The 20,955-nt window shown below is 38.9% G+C and overlaps 1 protein-coding gene across 3 annotated transcripts; it reads right to left on the bottom strand.

Annotated features, from left to right (window-relative positions):
- Positions 1 to 82: 82 nt before the first annotated feature.
- On the bottom strand, positions 83 to 19,903 carry zgc:113263 (uncharacterized protein LOC503753 homolog). 3 transcript variants are annotated; one of them, XM_062443938.1, is made up of 24 exons: positions 19,789 to 19,903; positions 14,374 to 14,576; positions 13,287 to 13,391; positions 12,979 to 13,074; positions 11,782 to 11,892; positions 10,957 to 11,080; positions 10,324 to 10,801; positions 9,705 to 9,772; positions 9,373 to 9,619; positions 9,039 to 9,217; positions 8,444 to 8,666; positions 8,208 to 8,362; positions 7,504 to 7,595; positions 7,119 to 7,276; positions 6,890 to 7,029; positions 5,710 to 5,962; positions 5,411 to 5,526; positions 5,090 to 5,327; positions 4,784 to 4,923; positions 4,442 to 4,691; positions 2,490 to 2,620; positions 1,937 to 2,189; positions 1,670 to 1,767; positions 83 to 837 (listed from the first exon to the last, which is right to left on the bottom strand). In XM_062443938.1, exons 1-24 carry the CDS (start codon positions 19,853 to 19,855, stop codon positions 830 to 832), a joined length of 3,933 nt encoding a protein of 1,310 aa, XP_062299922.1. In that variant the 5' UTR covers positions 19,856 to 19,903; the 3' UTR covers positions 83 to 829. The 3 variants fall into 3 exon arrangements, with proteins under 3 accessions (XP_062299922.1, XP_062299920.1, XP_062299923.1); XM_062443936.1 differs by lacking the exon at positions 83 to 837 and having other exon boundaries at positions 1,367 to 1,767; XM_062443939.1 differs by lacking the exons at positions 83 to 837; positions 19,789 to 19,903 and adding an exon at positions 16,542 to 16,808 and having other exon boundaries at positions 1,367 to 1,767.
- Positions 19,904 to 20,955: the final 1,052 nt, after the last annotated feature.

Here is a 20,955-nt window from a genome sequence, read left to right as displayed (position 1 = left end):
GAAGAGTAACATATTTAAAGTAAATTGTAAAACTTATTACATATTAAAACATTAATGTAAATAAATACAAGTTCAACACAAATTAAGACTTAACTTAACAAAGGAATCTTTTACTTTTCAACACGTAGATTTCAAACATGACAAACAAATGCAAAGACGAGTGAGACCTGAACTAGCGAAAAAAGCAAATGTAGGCTGTGGTTACAGTGCTAGAGGCCTTGTGTGTATTGGTTTTTGCGTGTGCTCTGCTTCACTTACTTCAAGTTCAAGTACAAAATAAATTTTATACAAGTAAAAACACATTTTCCAGAGGAAGACTGCATCTTGTGTGACTCCCACCAGGTCAAAATCATAGATTCTTTCTGGTCCCTCGAGCCCTGAGCGTCCTAGTGTCATGGCTCTGTCGTAAATATTCAAGAAGACACTCTGGTGGAGGAACACAAACACACAGTCACACACACACACACACACACACACACACACACACACACACACACATACACACACACACACACACACACACACACACACACACACACACACACACACACACACACACACACACACACACACACACACACACACACACACACACAGCAATCCACACCTCAGTAGGTCTGTGTGTTTGAAGAATGTAAAAGTATTTGTAGTATATAGAAGCAAATGTAGATGTGTGAGCCTGTACCGGCCCTGTTCTGTCATATGTAAACAACTGCACACTGCAGCTGATAAATTCACAGTTTCTGCTTTACTGTCCTTTTGTTGGATGTTCTTCTTCCATCTGCTGCTGTTATGTGCTCTCAATATGGCTCTACGATAATGCATGGTTTCATGACTCTGGAGAGAGAGAGAGAGAGAGAGAGAGAGAGAGAGAGAGAGAGAGAGAGAGAGAGAGAGAGAGAGAGAGAGAGAGCGCGCATTTTTAGATGTTAAATTGTGTGTTCTAAAAGAGCTGGATAGGCAGTAGCTAGTTGCTGATCTTTCTTTCTGGATTTGTTCTTTTAACTTTAATGACAGTAAAGAAAGTTTATGGAATAGTTTAATACTGAGAAATATGCTAATTTGCTTGAGTTTTATATGAGAAAATTGATAGACTCTCTAGTCTGTCCATTAACTATGTAGCAAGAGCAAGAAGCTGGTTAGCTTAACTTTGCATACGAACTGGGAACAGCTAGCTTGAGTCTGTCCAACACTACCGGCATCTCTACAACTCATCAATTAACACGTTATATTTATTTTATTTTATTTGTACAAAAAGACAAAAGTTTAAAAACACCACCACACCATATAAAACCAAAAAAATGTTGATTTTGATCTTTGTTTTTTTAGTGGATTAAACATCGGAGATATAGCATGGTAGTACGTGTTAGAGTTGTTTTTTTGTTACATTTGGACAGAGCTAGCTAGCTGTTTCCCCTGTTTCCAGTCTTTGTGCTAAGCTAAGCTGACCAGCTCATCCCAAAATGTCAAACTGTGTGTATACAAACACAATGTATACACACTGCAGTGCACTGTGTAGCTACAACTAAAACAGCACATGTTACAAACATCAGCAGCACTGAAGTAAAGCTGTCATAGCTTCCTGGTTCAGGCATTATTGTTAAAGCTGCTGCCTAATGATGTTGCCTGATGAAAATCTATAAACATGATGGACAATGTGCCACCTTACCTATGGCTGTATCCTTGGCCTGGGGGTCAGAGGTTACATACTTGCTGCCGAATATCTGCACCAACTGGTCAAAGAACTTGCATTCTTGTTTTTCTCCTCTGGAAAGATGAGACAGAAAATGATGCCACAAATTACTACAACAGCAGTAGATCAAATGTTATGAGGTGTTCAGAAGATTAAACTTTTATTTTGTTGGATGTTCAGGCTTTAACATTATCATTACGCTTCCTGTTCGTCCCCCAACAACTGAAAAACAACAGTGCCTACTTTCTGCCTTCCAAGAAGTGTCGGAAATTGGCCCTCAGCCTCTTTATTCTTGTTTGACACTGCTCGGGAGTGCGCAGGTAGCCCTGGTTGACCATGACCTCAGAGATCTGGATGAAGATGTGTTTGTTCTTGGTGCAGCCTTTCAAGTTCTCCTGAATCTCCTCGCTCCCCCAAATTTCCAGGAGGACCTCGGTTTCTCCGTCGCTCCAGGGCAGCTTAGTGCTATCAGACATCCATTGGTTACCTGAGCCAGCTGACAACAAACAGTAGTAGTAGTAGTAGTTTTATTTTGGTAGTATATGGTATTAATTATATTCATCAGAAAAGCTACACAGGTTTATTTACACTGTTCTCATTTGTCAAAAAACTAAAGTGAATTATCTGGAAAAAAGTAAGAGCTTAGATGCCAAATATCAACGCTGTATAAATTTGATATTTACATAATGATCCATTCCACAAGAGTGGGGTAACTGACCTAAAGATTAGATTTTTATAATTTCAAACATTTCAATCCTGTGTTATAAACGTTTATACTTTTCTGTCTTTTTTTAACCTTTCTTTTGGCCCTGTTCAAGTGTGCTGTCATCCGGCTCGTCTGTGACCGGCATGTCTGTGACTGAGCTGTCCGTGTTCAGCTCCTTAGTGAAGATTTTCTCCATCTCACTGAAGAATTTAAATTCTTCCCTGTAGGTCAAGACCAAAACAGAGTTACCACCAGTCACCTCACATTTGAATATGTAGCCTGGTGAATTAGCTGGCAAAGATAATCCCAGCCAAACATTTTCCAATGATAAACAACACAGAGAGTCATTTTCATCCTATGATTTGCTTATCATAGTGTCAAACTTTATCAAAGAGTCAAAGTGTCAGGACTGACAGAGTACTGATGCTATGAAAGACAAGCTGAAGCATATTTATAAAATTGGATGCAAGATATTTAATGTAGACCTTCCTTTATTTTCCATTTAAAAAATATCATGTATGATTTTCTATATCCTGCAAACAACAAATTTAGTTGGGATACGTTTTCAATCTTGATCAGAAATAATTTGCAAATGCTTTATACTACTGTAAAAACCAGTGTATAAGTCGCACCTTAAACACAATTTTTTTTCATTGAAAAGTGGGGTGTGTCTTATACAACTGTGAGTCCTATTCACCAGTAAAATACAGAGAGAGGTTGGATCTGGATATGATTATAGGTGTGTAAAAGGCCGTCCACACTAAGAATGAAAACTAACAATAACTGTAACTATAACAATAACGATCTGAGCCTCCACACTTATGAAGTATAATGTCCTATAAACAGCTGTGTCTGCAGTTAATTAAAATAGTCTATTGATGACCTGTTACTGCTGTATGTTGTACGGAAAAATAAAAAAATAAAACGGGGCTAACACACATTTAACACATCTTACAGAGGAAAATAAGTCACCCAGAGGTTCACTGGCGGGTGCTGATTCAATGTTCTGATGCTCTGATGAAGAGTTTTCTGGGACTCAGTAAGCACACAAATACACACTGTATCAAATATGTAAAGTTACCGTGTTCTTTTAAAAGGTTTAATTGAAACCAGGCGGGGAGTTCGGGTCCTCTGAAATGAGGCCAACGCGGAAGTAACTTAAAACTGCATTCTATCAAAAGGCCACCAGGGGGCGACCGTTTTGGTGTCAAAAGGACTTCCGTCTCTTTACAAGTCAATGGAGAATTCACCAACTTCTCACTTGATTTATAACCTCAGTAAACGTTTTCAAAATGTGTTTATGGTCTCAATCGCTAGTTTAAAGCCTTCTTCAATGCAGTATGATGTTCATTTGGGACATTTTGGCCTCCCTGATTTTATATTTGACGATAAAGCAGGGTATGCATTAGGGCGTGGCTACGTCGTGATTGACAGGTTGATTGGTTCACAGGTTCAGGAGGGCGCCTCATGCTCCTCCTGATGCCCATATAAGTAGAATCCGTGTTTTTATTTTTCCCGGCATGCACCGGAAATTCTCAAGATGGCACTGCCCAGATCCGAAAGTATTCGCTTCCAAGCAACAGTCCACAAAACAATGGGTGACGTCACAGATGTTACATCCATTTTTATATACAGTCTATGATTAAAACTCAGCCTAATCCGAACCCGGTCTGAGTTAATATACCGGTCCAGTTCAGTTAAGCAAATCATTACCGGACCATTAACCATTAACCGACACACTGTTTCAGATGTAATATGTGTGTTTTAATTGTGTTTCAAATTAAAGTAAATTAAATGAATAGTTACTGGTACATTCAAATAAACCAGTCTTTATTAGAAAAGCGTTTTTCCCTGCATGACACCCTCCAAAATAGACTGCGACTTATACACCGTTTTTGCGGTACCATAAAGTTCGACTATGTGTAAAGTGTAACACCTAACCAACCAGAATCTCCACATGATGCTGGCTATTGAATACTACATATAAATAAAATAATTAAAAACATTTATTTAGAAGAAGAAATAATTGTGCCATTACTGACCTTTCATGGAGGAAGCCGTGCTTAAGGCGCTTGATGCGGGTGTAGCACTGCTCTGAAGTCCTTATATATCCTTGATCACCCATCTTCTCTGAGACGTACTGGAATACGTGGCGATTCTTCAGGCAGCCCCTCAGGGTGAGCTGGACATTATCTTCACCCCAGATGTCAAGCAGTGTGCGAGTCTCCTGGTCCGACCAGGGCGTCTTTCTGCTCAGGTCGGACAGGATGTGGCTGGTTGAGGGCAGTTCGTCTAAAAAGGAGGAACAGCAGCATAACTATTCGATGTACAAATGCATAATGATACAAATTTGCACTTATTAACTGGACCATATTTAAACTTACACATAGTAGGATCCTTGTCTATAAATGGTGACAAGGTGGCGTCAACAGCAGCGTTGTCCACATCACTAAACACAGAGTTGTCACCAAGCACAGGAGCAAGGAGGTCAAAGTATCGAAACACTGAAGGCCGGCCTCCACTTCTGGAAAACATAAATCAACGGTTAGCTGGTAAACACTGAGTTGCAGTGGATATTTTATATTTTCAGTTTTTCAGAGTTCTGGCAACCTTTAAATGAGTAATCTTTACTAATATTTGGAATAACATGCCTCTAAAACAATCACTCATTGTAAATACATTTTATTTACCTCCGATTGTTGCAGAATCGCCTGTAAGTCTTCTTCAACCTTTTGATCCTAGAGTGGCACTGCTCTGCCGTCCTCATGTATCCCATGGCGACCATCTTCTCTGATATTTCGATGAATATGTGCCCGTTGCGGACGCAGGTTTTCAGGCTGTGCTGCACATCATCTGCAGCCCACACCTCAACGAGAGCTGCTGTCTCCTGCTCCGTCCACACAGTGTTCACACAGTCTGTCCCTACCGCTGGAAGACGCAGTAAAAAAACTTATCAAAAGGGGCATTTTCTTCTACTGCTATGTGAGTGTGTGAAAGAATGTTGACCGTACCTGGATCCTGTTCGGGTTGTTCGTCTCTTTCATCGTACTCATCAACAGAAACTGCCTCCGGTCCAAGTATTTGTTCCAGCTGGTTGTAGAACCTATAATCTACTCTTCTTCCACATCTACATAGAGTGAAAAGTTAAAATAAGAGCCATTAGAGCGTAGTCTTGTTTTGTTTGATTTTTTTCTTCTTCTGTAAAGCGTCCTAGGGTTTGTTAAAAGGCGCTATATGAATATAACTTATTATTATTATTACTTAGTGATACTTGATTATATTTGCAAACAGACAGAAAGCTTGATCTCACTTCTTCCTGTCGTAGCACTGTCGAAAGTTGTTCCTCAGTGACTTGACTTTCCAGCGGCACTGCTCCTGGGTTTTTGTGTATCCGAGGTTGCGCAATCTCTCTGAAATGTCGGCATAAACTCGTCCGTTGTGGACAAAACCCCTCAGCGCCCTCTGAACTTCTTCTTCGCCCCAGATATCGATAAGCACCAGGATCTCCGCATCTGACCACGAGCCGGGTGCTGGTTTATCTACGGACATGTTGATTTCTCCATCTTACAGTCGAGACACAACACATGTCAGCACTGCACTCTTTCACAAGTTACTGCAGTTTCAGCCAGTAAATGTGATTTGGCTGCACTATTACATTTCCTATTATGCAGCAAATTTCAATACAGTGAAGAATAAAAAAATACTGTGGTTGCTATTTCTTTTCATTTAAAAATGATTTGAACAGCACATGGATCAACTCTACATGAGATAAGTACAGTTTATGAGTAATTCGTCACATGGTTAGAAAAAGTTGTATGGTCATGCTTCAAGTATATAGGAGACCCATTCACTCCCACACAATAGCATTAATAACTCAGCAGGTGTCATCATTGAAAATGCTCCAATTACCCAGTAATTAATGTCAAATAAGCCCCTTATTGTTATGTGTTCAGTCCATGACTCAACAGTATAAGCTTCTTATGATTATGGTAGGTGTAATGACATTAAAAAAAATAATCCTGAGTGTTATTCCTGAAAGCATTTGGGGCTCACTTTTATTTCCACCCACTGCCTTTACACATCAGCAATCACTACATAGTAAAGAAGTAAATGAAATCTTACAATTGAGAATAAAAAAGGTCCCTTGCAAATTATGAAACACCTAGAGAAACCCCATAGGAGGATGAATATATGAATATATTGTCATTATCAATAAAGAATGCATTTTTCAATTTATTAAGTCTATAAATATAATTTAAAATGTCCTGAACGCATGGAAACATCTTCAAACTGCTTGTTATTTTCTGACAAACAGTCCAAACCACACATATATTTAATTTACAGTGATATAGCAAAGAGATAGACGGCAAAATCTGATCTGAAATTTGTGTTATTTGTTTGCATTTACACTGCTTGAAAGAAAACATTACAAAGTCTTGAGTATTACTGCTATGCTATAAACTGCTGTGAGTAGATGAGGAGGTATTTACCTGTTTCAGACAATGATTCAACATTGGAGTCTTCGGATATTTCAATGGAGTTGGTTACCACAGTGGAAGATGTTGATGGTTGCTTGTCCAGGATTTGCTCCAGTAGATCATAGAATTTGAAATCGACAGTCCCAGATGAGCTACAGACAGTAAAGTTAAAAAGGAGTTAAACACACACATCCTGTCGTCAGCACAGCATACAAGATGAATATTAATGTGCAGTGTTCACCTCATGTTTTCCTGACACTGGCGATAGCTGCATTTCAGCCGTTTGATTCTGGTGTGGCACTGCCCTGCACTGCGGGAGTAGCCGTTGGCGCAGAGTTTCTCTGATATTTCTGTGAAAACGTGACCGTTGTGTGGGTAACGTCTCAGGTTCAGCTGGACCTAAAGGTGAAAGGTAGGTGAAATTCATATTAAAAGTGACAATTTTGTGAAAGACCATCTAGAGTTCCACTTTGCTTTTGAACAGTTGGAAAAAAAGTCAAGGCGAGGTCCCAGACTTCCACAGTGTTGTCCTTATCTTTAATTTATTCTTTAGCGATGCAAATTGGGAAGTGCAATTATGAAGTGAAATGAAATGGCAATTCAGTTCGATTATCAGTCTGCTATACCTGCGGGTCTCCCCAAATCTCCAAAAGGATGATGGTCTCTTTGTCGGACCAGGGGACTTTCTTCCTGTCTTCTTGAATGCCTACAGCGGACTCTAAAGAAACGCAGATAAAGAAAAAAAAAATCTGAATGGATGATTTCACACTTCATTTGACAGCTGAGTTCACAGATTTTTACTAACATTTCACTGTCTTGTATTGAATTGGCCAGACTGCTTTTGTTGCATTTTTGTTTTGAGTATGCCGTGATACTGAAGAGGTTTTGTGACTGAGTGGAAACATATACTTCTATTTAACAATACATTTTAATACACACAATCACCTCTAAGTATTATTGTTGTTATGTCAATAAATTTGGTGCAAATGCAGTAGTTAAATTAGTCAGGAGAGACAAAAATCTCAAAGTGTGGGTCCAAAGGATTGTGTTCTGTGTAATCTGACGCCCTGTTCTTTATATTAACTTCATATTTCTTCCTTAGCTGCACCCAGAGCTTCCATATGTTTTACTGGCTAATTTAAACCAGCACCTTAAACCCAATAAATCCCTATTTAAAAGAAGCAGTTTCTCATTAAATGCTTGAAATACTCAGAAAACTTTAGATGTCAAGATGATGTGATGTAGGGAAAGAAAAGAAAGTAAAAACACCACAGTTGGTTAATCTGAGCTCTCTTCCCACACCCCCTGCAGTTATTAGAGAATATTTTACCGATGTCCAGATGGGAGTTGGCAGGCAAGTCGTTCTCGTCGTCTTCAGGCTCTCCCGGTATTTCATCCAATTGCGGCACTGATGGGGGGTCCTTCACTAAAATTTGTGCCAGCTCATCGTAAAACTTGCACTGAACTTGCTCCTGTCCCTTCATGCTGATGTTTGGGGATGAGAGGATATATCAGCAAAAATCCTAAACTTTTCCTTTAATTATTTTTTGCTTTAAGCATACATACCTGTTTTCGTAGCATTGCCTGAAACTTGATTTCAGCCTCTTCAGCCTCGTCTGGCACTGCTCGGGTGTTCGGGAGAATCCTTGGGTAGCCATGTGGTTGGATATGGTGGAAAAAATGTGCCCGTTTCTGTGGACTCCTCTCAGCTCCTGTTGAAGTTTGTCCTCACCCCACATGTTGATGAGGGTCAGTGTCTCAATGTCTGTCCAGGGAACACTTCTAGTTCCTTAAATATACATAGAAAAACAAGAATTTGAGCATTATTGAGTTGAACGAATGCCGTTTGTGGTGATGATGCATTTTGTTACATTACTGTATTTTGTAAATGTATTGTTCCTTTTATCTGTTCATATCCTGTTCACCTGATATACAAGTATTGACGTGTAAAGTAGGTCAGATACAGCCTTATGGAAAACTTTTAACACCACCTAACCAATAATGCCTGAATTTGAGGTGGGCGTGTATATTTGTGCTTTAAAGCATAACACCAATTGACAATACTGCAAACTATACCTTTAAGGATCAAGTTATCAAACACCTAACGGCACTGTTGAAGTTATGGTTCAATTATCTCAATTACAGAATAGTGACATCATACCGATTTCCTGCCGATTTGTGTGGCCAAGAAACTGCAAATCCTCTTCGCCGTCCTGGGACTCATCTTCATCGATTATTTCTTCAACATCGTAAGTCACCTCAGGAAGGGCCGAAGAAGCTGAGGAGCCGAGTATTCGCTGCAGCTGCTCGTTATATTTATATTCCAACCTAGAGTTCCCTCTGGTGTTAGATATGGGGAAATGCAACAGGCATTTTGGGTTCAATTGCTTTTTTTTCCACAGCCATGAAGGTTAAAATGAGTTATCTGACAAAATGAAATTATTGGACAGAAAGACAACAAGACAGCTGCAAAAACCTTGTCATTTAATACACACCTGTTGTTCTTTCGGAAACATTTCTTCAGTCGTTTGATCCTTGTCTGGCACTGTTGAACTGTTCTCATGTAGCCCCTCTCTGCCATTTTCTGTGCAATCTGAGTGAATATATGACGATTCTTCAAGCAGCCCTTCAAAGCCCGCTGCACCGAGTCCTTCCCCCAAATGTCAAGCAGATGGAGCGTCTCCTCGTCTGACCAGGGAACTTTCAAGTCAGTTACAACCGGGAAAGAACCTTCCTGAGAGTCTAAAATGAGACACGAAGAGTTAGTCAAAGGCCTGTGGTTAGACCAAAGCGAATACACAGTGATCCACGTGTAAATTGTACAAACCTGTATATTCTCCCCATATCGAGATTAGAGGAGATTCATCTGAATACTCATCATCCACAGAAGATTCCCTGGAGAGGTGAACAACATGTCTCGTAAAAAAATGTGTCATGTTGGCTTACACCAGGCATGTCCATACTATTTCATAAAGGGCCTTGTACCTGCAGGTTTTTGTTCCAACCAATCAAGAGCACACGATTCGACCAATCAGCTGTCTGAAGACTGCAATCAGCTGATTAAATGAGTCAAGTGAGCATGTGCTCCTGCTTGGTTGGCCCTTTATGGAATAATTTGGACACCTCTGGCTTACAAACTGTTTTCCATTTCAATCACAGTGATTTGTCTCACTTTGCAACCTCCAATTAGCTTGGAGGTATTTGTAGTACTTGTTTTGTGGTTGGAAATGAACACGATGTAATTAAAAAAACAACATGAAATACGAGGAGTGCAAACAGATGGATTGAATGTGCATTCAACGAAGGAGATGAATAAGTATTTTCAGATGATTATATGACAAGACGCACATGGAGTAACACACATCGACTGCAACAAATGCCTGCCCACTGAACCAATGAGAACTACCTGTATGTAACATGTAAACAAATATTTCTGGTAATCTTACAAGAAAGCTGATGCCTCCATAGGCTGCTTTGTGGGAATGTCTACACCTCCGCTAAGCTTCCTCTTCCTGGGAACCCGCCCTCCTCTGAAGCTTTGGCTGTTCTCATTGGCTGCTGAGTCCGTGCCCGCTGTCTCATTAGATGTAGTGAGGTCTATAGTTTCATCGCATGGACGTGTGTTAATTGAGTTTTGCACTTTCCTCTCCTGAGAATTGCTACAGTTCCCGCCTCTAACCTGTAGCTGCCAGCTGCCCGAGTCCCCCGTTTCTCTCAGTGTTTGTCTGATTGTCTCAGAGGCCCCCCTGATCGCCCTCTCCAGGCTGCTTGTGTTGTTGGGTGCAGCGGGATGTCCTTTGTGCTCTGGAGGGGCTGAGTCTTTGAGAGCAGGTGAGCAGGAGGTAGTGTTTATGACAGGTTTGGTCACAGGAGGGAGGGACAGGGAGGAGAGGATGCAGTCATCCATCGGTAATAATCTAGGATCTACAGTTGAGAGAAACATGGTTCATTAGGCCCCAAATTGGTGCAAATATAAATCATGCAACTGTCAAACATGTCTAAACTCATGTTTGACAGTTGCATATTCACTCTGTCTTACAAATGTAATAGTAACACTTTCACAGTGAAACCTGCAGTACCTTTTTCTTCAAAATGACCAAGGTTTCTGTGGTGTTCAAGTACAGTCTTGATGTCCTGTGGCGGGAAAGAGGTTTGTAAACAGTCGTCTAGGAATGACGGAGCATCTCCGAGTAAAGCTGCCAACTGAGAAGAGAGAACACATCACTAAATGTATTAATCCTGTAGTCATTTATTATGCACAGTAGCTGTTTAAGGAAGTTAAAAACATTTATAATATTTCTCTCCTTTTATTCTTACACTAACGCTCTGCCTTTGTTGCATTGTTCTTGCTCAACAGCTTGGTTGAGAAAAGAGGGAGAGGAGGAGGCTGTCTATTGGGACACTGTGTTGCACCTGAGCCCACTTAACCCTGTCTCTGGGTCAGTGGTGCAGACAGATGAGTCCCTGCTCTGAGCTCATGTGACACCTGAAAAGGAGGCTCAGTTTGGAATAATGCCAGAAACTATTTCCCGTTGATACAAAGTCAATGTTGCATTTGGCGTACAACAAGGGTGTGCAGACCTTCCTCACAGCTTAACAAATCCCCAGGTAGCAGTTCATTTCACATCAACATTGTAGTGAGCAGAGAACATAACAGGGATTTAACAGTAGCCAAAATGTTGCCTACTATGTGAATACTTGTAGTCCTTATAACAGGTCAGTATCTCTGTCTTAGATGCATTGATTTGTATGTCTTGCTGATTCAGACATTATTTTTTCAAAGTAACATTCAATCAAATAAATGGATGTAACAAATCCTCCTTCCCTCACATACATTATCATTATTATTATATAAGTTGGCTGATAATGGGGGCCAGAACAAAGTTCAATATGAAATATGGCACCTGTGTGAAGTCTGGAACTGGCAGCAGCTCCTCCAGCCTTGATATAAACTCCCAAACCAGCATCTCAAGTGCTGCGTCGTACTTTGAGCCAAAGTACTCGGGAAATATGTCCTGCAAAGAGGAAAAGAAAGAAAAATAAGAAACAGAGATAGACAGATTAAGAGATACATCTTAAATACAGTATCATTTAAGTGTGTTATTATTGGAAAACTTTCCTGACCCAGTTCGGTCATTGTTACAGCGTACGCTTGTAAAGGTTGCTTCATTTTCCTACAGTATCCACACTGTCTTTTTCATGTCGAGTATTATGTTTGTTAAACATTTTCGAAAAATATTGAACTTTTGCAAAACAGCAGATCAGATGTGTGATGATTTTTTATTACTGTCAGACCTGCAGTTACCAATTTGACTCCCCACCATCTGTTGTAAATGTTAGAATGATTTTATAACTTAAAACTCTAAATGTTTTGCTTCTCTCCTAATTAAAGATCAGTCCTTCTGTGTTTCACTCTCTCTATCCACAAACAACTGGACCCAATCAGATCACAAAAACTGGCATTACTGTACATGTAGCGATGATAATGATGGGGTCCAGAGCCTTCAGCCGCTCTGCCGCCCGCCTCTGGAACCCCCCCCCCCCCCCCCCCCCCGACATCTAATTTGTCATCCACCCTGCAGTTTTCTGATTTTATTTGTTTTTTATTGCACTTACATGTGTCCCTTTTGCTATTTTAAATTGTTGTTGATATGTTGTGTAAGGCGACCTAGAGTGCCCTGAAAGGCGCCTTAAATAAAATGTATTATTATTATTATTATTATTATTATAAACCGTGAGACTGAAACAAAGGCCCTTTCTGAGAAGTCGTCCTCAAACGTGTTCTCAAGCAACAGAAGTTGCAGCATCTCTACAGACATGAATACTGACCCTCCCCAGCAGATCTGAGGAAGCTCTACAATCCATTTATGAGTTTTATACTTCATTTGAACGTGCATCTCTGCAGATGATATGAATCCATACAGACCAGTCTTGTGTTATATCAATACCATAGTCTGAAAGTTCTTGTCTCTTGCAATAAACCTTTTGGGATATACAATATGCCTGATGGTACGCTGCTGGGTGGTCTCCATGATAATGTCTTGAATCTTTCATTCATTTAATGTATAAAGGCTCATATAGAGGAGTGAGTGTTGTCTCACCTGGAAAAAATATTTTCTGTCAGAGGGATCCTCCAGTAATGAATGCACCAACTCCACAAAGTTCACCTCAGACTCCTCCACCTGGTCAATGGTAACCTGATATACACAATAAGAAATGTTCAAATGAACACAATAAAACACAAATGCTGTGAGCTAGTTTTTTTTAAAACTTCTTTCATTGGAGCAGAATAGAAATTCAAGGAAAAAACTGTGCATTTTTAACATTAAAAAACATGTTTTTAACAGGTTTGAACAACCCTGACAGTCATAACACCAAAAGCAAACTTAATCAATGGCAGTTTACATACATGGTGATCTTTGGCTGTGCTGACAGGGGCTTTAATTCTGTCCAGATGTTGCTGAATGGTCTGCATGTCTACTGGCCGATCGCCTCGACACATCTCCAGAACCAGCTGTTGTACACACAAACAAAAGACAACACGATACACTTAAACAGCCCTGACCAGCTGACGTGATGCCGGACTACAGCTATTGAGAGACTTCACGCTTTTATGTGTGACTTGAATTGAAAATTGAACATTGCTAAATTATGTTTGACTACTTCTGTATGTGTGATCTGTTGCTGCTATGAAATAAATACAGATATGCAGTAGGGGTCCAAAAGTCTGAGACCATATTGAATGAAAATCTCTAATATTTTCACATAAATCTGGAAATAATCAAAAAGTTTGAGCATTTCACAGCAGATGACTGGAAAAAAGTCCAAGTTTTGGATTAATGGTAGAAACAGGAGAGAGAATCACACCGTATAAAACCCACAGTGAAACATAGTGGTGGGAACATTCAAGTCCGGGGGTATTTTGCCTACTCTGGATTTGGAAATGTGCACTAAATTGCCTCCACCCTGATCAAAGAAAAGTACTGCTCCATTCTTCAGAGACATGCTGTACCTTCTGGTTTGCATCTTTGTGGAGAAGGATTCATACTGCTGCAGGATAATGAGCCCAAACACACCTCAAAGCTTTGCAAGAACTACTTGAGGACCAAAGAAGACGAGTCCTGACTGTCATAGACTTGAAGGGCACTTGAAGACAGAAAGCCAGTCCATGCCAGCTCAGGCGCATGCAGTCATTAAAGCAAAAGGGGGACTTAGAAGATATTCTGAAATTCATTTACATTTTTCAAAGATTAAACTTTTCTCTCATATTGTTAAGCTGATATCATGCAAGGAAAATACAATTACACTTGAAACTAATGCAAAATATAAGTATTTTGACTAATGGTCTCAGGAGTTTGGACCCCACTGCAAGTAAGAGAGAACAAAATAATAATAATTATTATTATTATAATTATAAATTCAAGTTCAAATGACAAGTTCCAACTTAATACAATGAAGAACTGAATATTATTACTGTATTAGATATTATTACTGACCCTGGCTCTTAGTCCCAGGATGAGCTGAGCCCTCTGACTGTAGCTCATCAGCTCTGGGACCATCTCTGTCACCATGGTAACAAACTCCTCCAGCATCCCGTAGTGATCCACAAGTCCCTGCTGCACAACTTGCCACATTGCAGCTGAAAAAAGCTGCAGGGGCGTGGCCAGGAGGCGTAGACAATGGACTGGAAGATCATTACCTGAAGTGGAGGAGAGACGTAAACACCAAAAGATGTGTTGACACTGAATGTAACCGACACTTTAAATTATTTTTCATTCAGCTCATCAGTCAGAAAGGAATTTACAGACATCAGCAGGCAACAGTGAGTGTCCCAAATCCCCTCAATCACACACAACCTGATAGAAAACAAGAACAGGAGTAAATAACCAGAGACAGGTTGCTGTTTAACTTTTAAATAACTGCACCTGTGCATTTGTTGTGCTACAGGTTTATGGTTTAAATTCACTGTTCACTGGCATCGATATCGCAACAATATAGTAGGGTTGACTAATGGTGCCTTCACAAAATATTTACACACTTAGATTTTTGATAAATAATCATCAGTAATTTGGATATAATGACAAAGTGGGTAAAGGTACGATATCTAGTCTCATATCACAATATCGATATACTGCCCAGCCCTAATAATGTTGGACCTTTGTGGGTAATTCTGCAAAGCAGGACGTATTAACGGCAATATAAGATTTTTACATGATTTTTGCATCACTGTGATGAGGCACCTTTGTCAGGCATTGGCTTAATTAATCCCTAAATTTCCCCAAGGGGATCAATAAAGTTTACATCTATCTATCTATCTATCTATCTATCTATCTATCTATCTATCTATCTATCTATCTATCTATCTATCTATCTATCTATCTATCTATCTATCTATCTAATTAAATAGGCAAAAAATACACATGCTTGTCTGCTTAAGTTCCTCAAGCGTAACGTTTCTACATGAAGCTTCATCTGCTGAGGAAGAACAGGAATATTTTGATGGATATAAATGAAAGCTCCAGAGCGGCTGCTTAATGGATCCTCTAAGGCCATTGTTTTTGTCAACAAGCAAAATTGTACTAAATCACAATACATCAACATACCGAAATAAAATGACATTTGTAGACTAGAGCTGCAACAATTACTGTATTAATTGATAAGTTGATCGACAGAAGAATGGAATAATCACTTTAGTCATTATTTAAGTAAAAACGCAGAAAATGTGCTGGTTTCAGCTTCTCAAAAGTGAAGATTTCATGCTTTTCTTTGTCACACATGATAATTTGCTATCATGTGTCGGGACAGTAGGGTCCACAAGTTGGATTTTTGACCCTACTGTATGTTTGGACTGTCATATTCCTACTTATCATAGGGTAAGGACAATATTTCAATGTGAAAAGTTAAAACATAAACAAATACTCATTTCAGTTGTCCTCACATACAATGAGGGGTGTTGACTGTATAATACAGCATTAACAATTCATTTTAGGTTTCTTCTCTGACAATTATGCAGAAGCCTGGTGTCAAAGTTGTTATATCCACTAACTGAAATGTTGATGCTTACACAAAGAAAAATAACCTACAGCCAACTTTAAAAAAAAAAAAAAAATACAACCCAGCGATGACAACAGCAAATAAAACACATCAGCACTTTAACAAGGAATCTGAGCAACTTGAGTCAACAGCATCCAGCTGACAGCACATATGCTGGCTCACTATGCAGACGTGAACTTGATTCATGGTGGCAAAGGGCGAGGTGAAATAATGACATGACTGTGCTGCTCTCAGGTGCACTGACAGCAACATCCATCAAACTCACAACAAACTCACATCAGGCTGCAGGCTGTGCAACCCAGCGGCATACTGCATGACAGCTACTACCGAGAGAAATACCTATAAAGGCTAATGATAATGATCTGATTCATATTAAAACACACATGGAGTGGTGGAAAAAACCCTGAACTTTAGATGCTAATATTATAGATCAAGATAATAATAATAATAATAATAATAATAATAATAATAATGATGAAATAAAACACTGCAGGATTATTATGGAGAATGTAATCATTTCATGTCGGTTACCAGGTCAGAGACACACAGATCAGGCAGATCAGGGATCATTAAATGACTTATATGTGATGTTTCATGAGGGTACACGCACCTCCACCGCTGCCACATTCAGTTCCGCGTTTTATTTCCATTTAGCAGCTAGACAGAGAAAAAAAAAACAGCCAGATGTTCCCCTCGGCTTGCAGCGATCGCAAAAAAAAAATAAAAAAAATGCTGGGATAAATGATTTCTGCTAATTTCTGATTGATAAATCAGCCATCTGCGGTCGCCATTAAACCCCCGATATAAGAGCTCGCTTTTGCTAAAATGAGGGGGTGGGGGTCTTTTTCTAATTTTATTCTCGCATCGGGACGAGTGACAGAACAAAGGTTTCTGGTCTCATCCGCCTCAGTCCAGATCACGGCAAGCCCCCTTTCCTGTGGTTGGCTGACGAAGACCGGATCCAGCAGACACATCTGGGTTTATAACGCTAGATGGCGCTGCAGGCTTCACATTTACATCAGGCATCAGTTTTCCAATACATTTAAAAACGTGCTATATGTTTATGTATGCATTACAAATATATAGTTTAAGTACTGAAACTTACTCATTATGCAGAATGGACAGTTTAAACATATTACTGTATATATTTATTATGATGGATTAATATGTATGATAAATAGCCTTTATATTTAATCTATAACTATATCTGCAACAATTAACTGATTAATCAATAAACTGTCAACTATTAGATTAATCACCAACTATTTTGATATTTGTTTATAGTTTTGAGTCATTTTTTCCAAGAAGAAAATGTCCAAAACAAAAAAAAACATTTGATCGACATTTTTCACCAATTTCTTACATTTTATAGACCAAACAACTAATTGATTAATCTAGAACATAATCGGTAATGAAAATAGTTTGTTGCAGGACTTTATCTATAACACTGCATCATATTTTAGGAATTCATGATAAGCTTTGTATACAAAATCTGCAAGTAAATCTAGTTGTCAGATAAATGTAATGGAGAAAAATGCACATTTTTACCCTCTGAAATGTAGTGAAGGAAGTTTAGAGTTGCAGAATATCAAAATACTACAGTACTTAAGTGTTTTTAATAGCTCTTCAAAACCACAAAATATTCAGTTTACTATGACAGGATAAAGACAGCAGCATATTTTCACAACTTAGACGCTGGAACTAGAGAATAATTGGGATTTTTACTTGCAGAATGACTTAAATTATGAATTGGTCACTGAAATAGCTGATTTAAAAAAAAAAGAGTGATTTATTGACTAATCGTGTCACCTCTACATCCTGGCAAACTTTTTTTTTTTCTTCTTATTTCGTTTTTTTTTTTTAAATAGTATTGGTGGAAATAATTATTCCCTTTATTCATTAAATGTTTACCTTGCACGTCTCTTAAATGAATTAAACAGCTGTTGTGTATATTCTTATACATTACCTCATTCGTTTGAGCAAAGGATTTACTTCATGTCTGCCTTTTTTCACGTCCCTGGAGCCAGCACTCCGAACTTTTCACCTCTCACATTAATGCACAAAGAGCACACGAGCCGGGATGGAAGTGTCAGAGCAGACCAAAATCTGATAAAAACCCATCTGCAGGATCAACTGGGATTCTCTGTGGGGGAACCTCTTTTTTTTCTCCATTAGTGAGATCTATCAAAGCATTCCTGCTCACTCCCTTCTGCACACTTTGTTCTCTAAGGGAACAACCACCAAAACATGATCTCCTCCAGAAAATGTGCCTTAAATCTGAGGAAATCAATCTGTGAACTATTTATATCAAGTCAATATCAGTATGTTTTGCATGTTTATTTCATTTGGCAGTTTGAACATGCACATGCTCTTCCTCCGCAGGTGGACAGCTTCTGATAACAACCAGTACATGTACGCACATCCTGACTCAGTTTTACTTTGTTTCTTTGCTGACATGTACTGTATGTGCATTCTTTTATCCAGCATCAGTCTACACTAACACTCTGTCCTGAGAATCTGTATAACTCTGTATAGATGAATTATTCATTGTGAAAATAACAGATTAAATAAATAATGAAAATAATTGTTAGTTGCAGTTCTGTGTATGGGGACTTCTTCCACCAGCAGTGATGTTATATGCTTTGAAAGTTTGTCACTGATTAATTGTATTTTTGACAGAAAGTACAGAGAGAGAGAGAGAGAGAGAGAGAGAGAGAGAGAGAGAGAGAGAGAGAGAGAGAGAGAGAGAGGGAGAGAGAGAGAGAGAATACATAAAAGAAACTAAGATGGTTTAATACTACTATCCTCTGTGAATGCATGTGTGTGTTCAAGTTCAAGTTTATTTATTTGTCATTCCAACCATACCTATTAAATACATACGGCAGAAGGAAATTGTGTTTCTCGGGACGAATAAATAACTAAACATACCCATAAAAACAATTAAAAGACAATAAGACAGCAACAGTTAAAAAATACCAGTGCTAAATAAGATAAAGTTCAATCAAATGCCTGATAAAATCATAATAAATAATTAAGAGGTAGCTCATATACAGATGTGCAGTGCAATGTTATGGCTTATGTGTGTGTTTGCATATAAAACATACACGTTACATGGCAGACAGTCCATTGCTCTTTATTCTCTTCAGGGCTGCAAACTAGTGATGATTTTATTGAGGATCATATCTATAATGGTAACCCTAGATTTGCGAAGACTCTCGCGAGATTTCTTACACACAATACTTTTTAACACCAAACACGATCATTCCATGCACCTTACCAAACATTCAGACATTAACCACAGCGTTGTCACATCATAAAAAATAATTATTTTGTACAATGAGCAATAGCGTACAAAATTAAGGCACGGCGATGGTTTCGTAAATCTGGGGTTACCATAGTCCTCTTATTCTGAAACGGGGAACCGGAAGTGCTTGATAACAACTCTTAAAAATAAATAAATAAGTAAACCTGCAACGTGAACAAGACAGTATCTTCTATACAGTGTATGTGCACCGAGACGGGCGTATATGTAGCTTTCATGATATATAACGTAACGTTGCAAATTGGCTACGAAAGCTTTCCACTGCACCGCTGACGTTATCTGAGCTGCACCGGTTAACGGGCCTGACATGGGGGACAGTCCAGGTCTGTATCTTTACTGTGTGTGCTTCTCACCAATTATTTTAAGAGACACTGTTCCTTAAATAGCGTTTAAACAGCTGTTAGTGGCGCAGTTTGGCAACAGTGAGGCCGTAATTGGTCGCTGTGCGTTGTTGAGTAACTTACAGCGCCACCTAAAGGTAAATAATAATAATACATTACAAGATCGGTAAGAGTGTGTGAGGAAAGTTTCGCACCAGCTGCTGTTCCGAAGTGTGGACCGCACATAAAATCCTCAGTCTCTGCTGTGAACCCATCGGCCATCTGTTTGTTTGAAGAAGGTTTAGGCTGAATTCAAAAGTTCAAAAGTGCGCCCTCCGGACATGGGGCCCCATGCGATCAGTCGTACGTACATTGACGTCTTCCGCGTCATCACGTCAAGTGTACTCTGACCTCCAGTGTTACCATGGCGATTAATTGATTAATTCCTGACACTATAACTCATTCCCAGGGTTGAGAAGGGAAATATAATAGGTTACAGATTACTAGTTACCCTATTTAAAATGTAATAAGTAATGTAACTATTTCAATTACTTAATCAAAGTAATGTAACTTATTACTGATTACTTTTTGATCTAACGTTTGCAACTGTTAAGGTAAGTATGCCCACCAAAATTCAGGTGTTTTTCATGGATACTAAGGGAGATCATTTCTCATAAAGCAAGAGTTATCTCACATTTGAAAATGTATTCATTAGTTCATGTAGATTTTGGAATATAAAATGAAGATATTGTATGAAAAAAAAAGGGTTAAGAGGCAAAAGTCAAAAGTCTGGCATGGGATTAATTGGTACTGTGAGACCATTTAAGCCCATGTGTGTTCCAAATAAGGTCCACATGAAAAAAAACAATTGCCTGTCTACTTTAGCAGATTATATTAAAAAAAGTTATTAAGCCTGTAGGCCTGTTATTCTGTGTGTACATTATACCTCACTTCATCAAGTCATTTATACAACAAACATGAAAGAAGCAAATGTCAACAAAAGTAAATATTAACAAACTTCCTGAGAACACGCCTGCAAAGTCTGCAAGTCTGCTAGTCTGCTAACGATTCAGTAATCAGCAGATAATTGATAATGAAAATAATCATTAGTTGCAGCACTACATGGAATGACTAATCAATTAATATGAAAATAATTGTCAGACTACCAGACAATGAAAATATTCAGTTTATAAATGTATATTTAATGAAGTCACTGTAATGGATGTCTGTTATTCCAGAGCAGCCCAACCTTTTTTGTGGTGTTGTTGAATGTTTCTTAAGATGTAATTTAATTGTCGAAGGTTTTATTCTGTACACGTTAAAAATGTGGTGTTTATTTGTTTCATTGCTGACATCTACTGTCAGATTCTCATCTTCCTCGA

Source organism: Scomber scombrus, chromosome 22 (genome assembly GCF_963691925.1).
Source record: "Scomber scombrus chromosome 22, fScoSco1.1, whole genome shotgun sequence".
NCBI classification, from domain to species: Eukaryota; Metazoa; Chordata; class Actinopteri; order Scombriformes; family Scombridae; genus Scomber; species Scomber scombrus.
Note: the sequence above shows the minus strand (reverse complement) of the source record. Positions and strands in the feature narration are given on the sequence as shown.